We start from the raw sequence: 8,800 nt of genomic DNA, 5'->3' as shown, positions 1-8,800 counted from the left end.
TCTGCATAATTTGCACAGCAGAATTTGGAGAGGAGGGGCATTCAAGAGAGTATTATAAGTTGTTTGCATAGCGTGCTCATGACTTACAGCCCCAGATTTCTGGCCAGTTGCACTTTTTTTTATTGTGTACAAGACAATAATCAGGCATTCGAGGATTCCAATGGGCAGAAGATTAGTTAGAAGGCAAACAAAAACTGAAGGTGTGAAACCAAGTAGTTTTTGTCTCTTTCCAGCCAGAAAGTGCAATTGTAGTAATGTGATTTCCACTGAATGACCATTTCACTTAGTGGTAAGGTTGCTGGTTCCAATTAGATTAATTAAGCAAGGATTGCCTATAAGCAAAACTGCCAACAATCTCTATAGAAAATAATGGGTGAGATGTAAAACTATTACCTCTTTTTAAAACTCTTGCAAATACATAATTATGAGAATTTGTTAATTGGCAGTCAATGTTGTTTCCTTTTTTGTTGTAGAAGAGATTTTGCAACATTATTTGTCTAAGGTAAACTAGTGCAAATGTTACATTCATGACTTTTCATTGTTTGGAAAACTAAAATATATTTTAGAGTTGTTTTAAAAACTGTTTTTAATTGTTTATTTTTGTAAACTAATTTATCAGGAGGTATGGGCATGTTGGCATGAGCTTCTGTTGTATTTGGATATTGAAAACAAATGGTTGAATGAACTGGAATTGAAAATCAAGGCAACAGAAAATATTCAAGAAGGTACAGAAGAAGTATCAGTAGCACTAAATGTAAGTAAAATATTATCCATGCATTTTTATTGATTTTCTTATACTGATTAATATGGCTGCCTATATGATAGTTGCAACACTGGATGAGGAACAAAATATCAAAACTAATGTACAACAAAAACAAAATAATAATTATAATGGAAGAAAAGAGAAAGAACTGGAGAAGATAACGATACAAAGATCTGCACATAGAAATAGAATGACTGTGGCAAAAGAAATCAAAGATATTACTGATAGTAATATGCACCTTGGGTTCAATCACAAAACAACTGGAGCACTACTTGAACACCATTGGCACTGGCAGATTCGCCATCAATCAATTGCAAAAGGTGTTTTTTTCTCAGAACAGCTTACATGCTGCTATGATAGCTGTAACACTATCATACAGCCACAACTGCCTATCCCAGGTCCTTGGAAAGGACTCGATAGGTAGACAAAAATGTCAAATACAGTTTATACACCTTGCTGACTGCATGACAAACCATAAATACTAATATAATAATAGTGTAATGACATAGTACCATCTAATTCATACAACCAGAGATGCTAATTTAAAAAAATGGGCTTATCCAGTGGTGGGATTCAGCCAGTTTGCACCACTTCGGCAGAACCGGTAAATAATTTTTTGTTGCCCAGGCCCAGAATGGACTTCCGGAAGCAGCATCCACACAGAGAACCGGTTGTTCACATATTTGAATCCCACCACTGGGCTTATCCATCCTTCATGCATCATGCTAAGCAACCTTTACATAATAGGTTGTCAACCACAACATTAAATATTATTATTGGTAAAACAAAGCACAAAGTGTTATTTCACTTGTCTTGCCCATATTAAAGGATGTGGAAAACCTCCTTTATTTCTGAATTTTGTAGTGTCATCATTATTACCATCAATGGAAATTGGAAACAAAAGTAGGATTTGAAAATCTGGCTTCACATGGACCAAAAATGCAATGTAATTGGAAAGATAAATATTTGAAATGCTCAACAAACTTATTGTTTACAAGCTGATTCTGTAGCATTTATCCATTTAACAATCTATATCTTACATTTAGGTCCATATAACAACAGGTTATTTTAGATGAATAAAATAAACTTAACTATTTTTTTTATTTTTGGCTAAAGAGAAAGATCAATGGGGCGATTTCAAAATATTACCTTCTAGTATTCTGCAATTTTAAGGTGATTGATTGAATTAACTCTAATCTAACTGAATTGCTGAAATGATGCATTATATTATATTGAACTGATCCCTTTGGATGGATTGATTGATTTGACAGTTAAATATGAATATATACACAGTGATTTTTATTTGACTAATAGATAAAGTCATATTATTTACTGATCTAGTAATTAATCTTATATGTGCTCATTCTTAAAACAAATCCAAATAACTATACATGATTGCTATGTTTTTGTATTCCCAAACTAATCCATTTTTTCCTTAATTTCCTCACACATTTTAAATATTTTCAAAGTTATAAAACTAGTACTACTGTATCTTCCATAATGCTTAAAAGGTTTCATTATGTCTAACTTGTTTATATTCCTTATTGCAAGCAAGAAGGAGAGGTTCCGCTTTTGCTCTAATGAGTAATGTTTCCTCATTAAGCACATCAGACCTGTTTTCTTACCTGCTTTAATAAACTGCGCTGATATTTAATTCAACAGACCAATACTAGGCTCTCTTGGATGAAAATGATTTTCTTGATTCATTTCAATCTGGTTTCAGGCCTTGCAGTGAAATAGAAATGTATTGAAAAAAAGACAAGATGTTAGGCCCAAGCCCAGAGATGACATCCAATCAAATTCAACCCTTTATTTGCTTGTGGCTAATGGACCAAATATTGCCAAACTAATGCTACAACTTTCTAGATATATCCTAAGAGAGTCTAAGATATGGCTGTCCTGAACCTCTTTTCCTTCTTCCCATCCAGCTCTTAACCCGGGCCTCTCTCTGGAAAGCGCTGGGTTGCCAAAACTCTCTCCCATGGCTCCTAAAAGTGCACATCCCATCACACAAGGAGAGTAGGACCTTGTTGGTCCTCTTGTAAACTTTCAGTATCTCAATCATGATATTCTCCTGTCAGAATTAGAATGTGGGAGTACTATACTGTGGTGATTCCACTCCTTCGTGGGTGGCTGTTTCCAGAAGATAATGGGGGATTTGGCAATTGATTAGGGCTGAGTCCTATTTTATCACATATGCTTTTTAACATCTATATGAAACCACTGGGAGACATCATCTAGGGTAGGGGTGTCAAACTGCCGGCCTGCAGGCCAGACACAGAAGCCGCACCCACCCCATTGCTGGCAATGGCAAAACAGTCCCGATACATCGCACGACGTCACGTGACGTCGCAAGTTTGACATGTTTGATCTAGGGATATGGGCTGAGATGCCATCAAAATGCATCTGGACAGGTGAGTGATGTCCTGCCTGATCTAGAGTGGTCCACAGTAACCCTAGTGGAGTAGGTTCACAGTTGGGGATATTCCAAATTCCATTGTTATCCCTAGAGGTCTAATATTCCTGCAATTTTGATTTCCTCATTTGCTTTACCTCGGAAGCCTGACAAATAGAAATAAATATTTGTTTTTCTTTTATATAAATGAAATCTCTCAATAATACCTTTTATGGACTTTTTTTAGTCTCTGGAAACATTAAGGCAACATCCAGAAGATAATCGCAATCAGATTCGTGAATTGGCACAAACTTTAACAGATGGTAGAGTTTTGGATGAATTGATCAATGAGAAACTTGAAAAATTCAATATTCGGTGGGAAGAGCTACAACAGGAGGTATATTTCTCTTTTTTACTTTTTTGTTTTAAACATTAGCGCTGGGTGGCTTTACATAAAAATAAAGTTATAACCTATATACTATTCTATAAAAATTTTAAAAATAATAATAAATAGTGTGAATACAAATAAAAGAAATAGAGTTTGAGTTATCTGGATGATCTAGAGAAATAATATTCAATGTGTTATATGTGCATTCAAAATCGTGATGTTTGCTGTCCTTTCAAGAAATTTGCATGACTGTCTATTATTCCTACATTCTCAATTTAAGGATTGAGAAGTTGGCCTCTCACTGTGAATAAAATATATTGCAATCCTTTTCTGTTTGGAGATACCAAATTCTACTGAAGGAAGCAGCAGCACATTAATCTGTAAATCCATCAATAAATATTCTGAAGAATGAATATTTGTTTTCAACATTAATGACAATTTAATCTTGCTGTTTTAAATCCTAATTTGTTTTTGAGCTAAACGAAATGCTTACCATTCCAACAAATTATGCCATATAATAGCTAAGTGGGATATAGCTTTTCTAATAGGGGTCTCAAAGATGTATACATATAAAGTAGAAAAAACTGCTCTTATTGCACCCTATATTGGCTGAAACCTGCCAAATACTTGATTTGTCCAAGTCTTGATTCCTGCCTAGGAGTAATTGTTTGCATGATCACATGCAATAAACAAAAAACTAGAATTCAAAGGAGATGATTAATCTTTCTTTGGTACAATATGACAAGCCAATATGACAAAACTGAAACTGAGTAGCCAATAAAACATACTACAAGGTATTGTGTTTTATGAAGGTCCATGAAAAATGGGATTATTTAGGGATGTTCTACATATCACATTTTTATCTCTGCTCCCCAGTAGCTCCTATTAAAAATTCTTACAATGTAATTTTTATAGTTACAAATGTCTTAAAATTTGTTACTTATGTATTTTACATTTTACATTTTCCAGAATATAAAACTTTTAGCAAAAAATAAAGTTGTATTATAACAGAAAATTATAATATTTAGACATATGAATCACACAATAAATGCATTCATTCATGTATTCATTCATTCTTGTTTAATGGAACACTTAAATAATATAAGTTAGTGTACTGATTCTTAAAGTTAGGGATATAAATAGTTTTGGAATCCTAATGTCAGCCTGCATTTTTGCTTTCTTTCAAGCTTGCTGCCAACTGCCATGGAAACAGTGGGGGAGGAAGCACTGGGTATTTGGGAGGGGAAGAATGCACAAAGGAGGAGCGATGCACCTGACATCTTCCTGGCCAAAGATTGAACTTTGTGTCAGATCCCCTCTGTTTCACCTTTTTCGGGACTCTGCCATTCTTGTGGGAGGGGGAGGTTTCACTCATTTGGGAGGGGAGGGGGCTAGCGGATGTATTTACTTTACTTTATTCTCTCTGTCTCTGATGTATCCCTTTTGGTGTGAAGAAGGGGGAGAAATGTGCCAGTAATGATCTGCCTTATCTCTGCTCCTTTGTAAAGATGAGGCTATGCTTGGGAACCATCTCTTATCACTCTGGTTCCCATACAACAACTTCGCAACTGTGGATTAGCTAGAAATGAACTGGACAGTTGGATTCTAGGGAGGGTTTGAAAAGGGATATTTTAACGTAGTGTTCTGCATGGGGATTCTTTAGAACTTGCCTTACCTTCCTGTTTTCACTGACTTTCAATAAAAGTTCCTGTTTGAAACAATGCCTGTTTCAAGAGTTCTGCTTTCTTGGGAGTACTAGCTGAGGCAGGACCTTATATTAGGCAAGATCTGCAAAGTGGTCAACCCGGAGAGGCATTTGCCCTACCATGGGGACCCCATGAATGCTGTGTCGCTCCATGGCAGTGAGCAAGACAAGTCCAAATACTGGGAAGAGTCTGCCACCAAGACTCAACCTGAAGAGAATTCCTCCAGATGGATGGTGATGGCTGCCATGGAGGAATCCACAAGACCAAGATGGTTGGCCAATATGAAGAAAAAGGAAGATTGTGATGGAAGGGCCCAACAACTAAACTACCCGAGGTAGCAGAAAACCGGGCTGGACGCATGAAATGGAACTGCTCTGCGATGACAAAGAAATTGAGGGAGAGTAGGAACCCCCCAATCAGATCCTAAAACAGGCAATGCATTTCATGATTGAAGCTTTTTAAGACTGAAGGTGAGGGGCTTCCGGTTAGGCATCATGGCGTGATGGATGCGAGGAGATGGGGCTCCATCTTCCACATTTGATTTTGCCCTGCTGGGGACCCTAAAAAGGGTCAAACATTGCCCCAGAGAGGCGACAAAGAAGGAAGGGACCCTTGTTGATCACGGAGGGGTGGCAGTCCTTCTGTTTGATCCGAGGAAGCCCTCCAAACCAGTGGGGGAAAGACTGGCCACATGTGTGGCCAGTCAGAAGCTGCTGACAACTGAAGAAAATAAGCACTAATGAGCAACTTTTAAGCTGGGTGAGACTTTATCCTCTCTTTATGACTTTAAGACTTATTCCTGGGAAAAACTGCCAGAGCAAAGAATCCCCCCTGATGAGAGAGGGAAGGGGAATTTCTGCCCCATTCCCTCAGGAAAAGAAAAGCTGTGAACTAATTGCTTGGGGGGAAACAGATAAAATTACAAGATTAATTTGGAATCAATACAGATATATAGCTTTGAAATTTGGGTACTAAAATGCTTTTGAGACTTTTTTAGAAAAGAGACTTGAAAAGTTTGCAATATAAGTTTGGATTTAAAAAGCTGAAAGATGTCAACGACATCTAGTGGTGAACCATGGCACTACAATCTATTATGCTTAAATGAAACTTTGCTTGAAGCCCAGACTCAGATAAGACTTTTGTTGTCCTTGGAAACTTTCACTTTTGAATACTGCAGCTGGAAAAGTGGGGGGAGCTCTTTGGCTGCTTATCTCTGTGGCAGAGATGATAAACTATTTTGAAACTGGCCTGCTTAGATTACGAATACAAATACTAACTGACTTTTAGAGCTGTCTCATGGAGCTATTTCCCTATAGAAGAAATACGCATTATTGATTGAGATGATGGAATACTTTGGATTATAAACCTTTGATTGATGAACAACTTTTAATTGCTTTTTTCTCTCTGGACAGAAAAGATATATTTTTCATTGGACAGAAACTCTTGAATTTTGCTTTTATTTCTTTAGGGGACGCTTAAGGACGAAGTAATAGGCTGGCTCAATAATTTGGAGTTCAAATGACAATTGACTGAAACTTTTTAAATCCCTAAATAGATTGGACTATAAAGACCACATACAAAAACGAAATGGATGTTCCATACTTAGCCTTAAATTGTAAATAAAAAAACCATTCCTAACATTTGTCTTCAAAGACCCCAGCTTGAAATACCAACAAGAAAATGTTAATGAATCTCAGAAAGAAATTTTCTAATCTAAACCTACAAATTCACAAAATGACTACAAAGAAGGAACTAATAACTCAGAAAATAGAAGGAAAATTAGAGGAAGCAGATCCAAAGATGGAGGACCTAAAGGAAGGAATCAACAGACAGACTCAGAAAAACTTTAATACTTTAATCAAATTGTCTTTCTTATTCCAAACAATATACACAAAAATAGAGGAAGAACTACTTGATGATTCAAATGCGTTGATTTGGAAAGTTTGTTTGGCAAAGGAAGAAAGCTAGAGTAAGACTGAAGAAAATAGAGATTTTGATCCATTAGATGGGGTATTATATTATTAAATAGATGTTTGAGCATGACTAAGAGAATAGAATAATTGTTAGAAATAAAAGTATTATTATAACTAGAAAGATAGGATCTGCAACTAGAATACTATATTTTGGTATGAGAAGGGAAATATAAAAATGCTAAGATGGTCTGAATAAGTGAAGCTTTTGGTTACCCAAATATAATTTATTTGAGAAAACAATAAGCAATAGAGACACTTTGAACATTGATGAGAAATTAAAATAAAAAAGTGGGAAAAACAGGATATTGATTGAACAAATGGATTTTAAGTGCAAATGCAATTGAGATATGTTTTGGTTAGAAAAGATATTTTAAACTGACACTATTGATAATATGTATAATATTAGAAAAATGTGATAAAGAAGTTGATATCCAGTTGTATATGTATTAGCAGCAATAAGAATTGTATTTGCCTAGTGTAGAAAAATATATACCACTGGAAGAAGAGAGGAAGCACTGGCTGGTGTAGTATTGGATCTAGACTGAGGAAGTTAATATGTACCACTGAATTACCAATGGACCCAGACAACATGTTGTTTGTTAAGTACTTATGATTGCAAAATTAGAAAATTAATAAAATATTTATAAAAAAAAAGATCTGAAGGTGAAATCCGAGTGACGCAGAGGGAGAGGCAAGGACCAGCTTGAAGAAGCCATGGGCAGCAGGAGTGAGTTGACAACCACTGAAACAGCCGTGGGGGTGGCTGGCTCTCCCGGAGCGGCTGCAACTACCCCCACCACTCCTCAACAGGCCAGTCCCCTAGGAGCAGGCAACCTCCCAGCAGCCAGGAGGAGAGCCCTGCAGCCCAAACCTGAGCCAAAATTAGTTCTCCTTGGGGTGAAATTTGACAGAGACCCCCCCACAATTGGGTTTTTCCTCACTCACATCCTCACCTATATGCAAGTATCTGGAATGACCCTCCCCAGTGAGGAGGCTAGAGTCAGGGTTGTCATCCTGGCTCTGGAAGATGCTGCAGTCCATTGGATGGTGACCCTGCATAACTCCAGTGCCCCAGAACTCTGAAACTTCAACTGCTTCATGTTGGCCCTGAGGGGGTGTTTTGAAGACCATTTGGCTGATTGGAAGGTGCAGGACTGCATAAAGACGGTGAGACAGGGGAGCCACCCTGTAGCTGAATACATAGAAGAGTTTCGGGACCTGGCATGTCACCTCAATTGGCCTAAGGACAACTTGGTGAGTTGCTTCCAGTACGGGCTCAGTGATGACCTGTATAATGCCTGCATCGCCTGCAGAGCCCTGGTCTGCCTGCATGACTGGTGCATCCTGGCTGAAGAAGCAGAGATTGACCAGAATCACAACCATATTGTTCAGGTAAAATCTGGAAGAGATCTCCACCAGAAAAGAAAGGGGAGGCAACCACCTGCTTCAAATGTGGCAAGGAGGGCCATTGTGCTCTGGAATGCCACACAAAAGCCCCAGCCAAGAAAGTAGACCAGCTGTCCGGAGGAAGGGCACAGCCCTGAAGACCAGGGAGGTCATGGAGTTCCATCTAAC

General features: G+C 37.6%; 1 protein-coding gene across 1 annotated transcript in view; it reads left to right on the top strand.

Annotated features, from left to right (window-relative positions):
- LOC107283359 (dystrophin) overlaps positions 1-8,800 on the top strand; it is a 336,632-nt gene that overhangs the window by 264,034 nt on the left and 63,798 nt on the right. Inside the window, exons 28-29 of the mRNA XM_029283193.1 lie at positions 620-754; positions 3,406-3,555. Of these exons, the coding sequence (XP_029139026.1) occupies positions 620-754; positions 3,406-3,555 (285 nt within the window). The remainder of the gene's footprint in view (positions 1-619; positions 755-3,405; positions 3,556-8,800) is intronic.

The sequence above is a fragment of the Protobothrops mucrosquamatus genome, unplaced genomic scaffold (genome assembly GCF_001527695.2).
Source record: "Protobothrops mucrosquamatus isolate PMUCROS unplaced genomic scaffold, P.Mucros_1.0 scaffold34, whole genome shotgun sequence".
Lineage (NCBI taxonomy): Eukaryota > Metazoa > Chordata > Lepidosauria > Squamata > Viperidae > Protobothrops > Protobothrops mucrosquamatus.
Note: the sequence above shows the minus strand (reverse complement) of the source record. Positions and strands in the feature narration are given on the sequence as shown.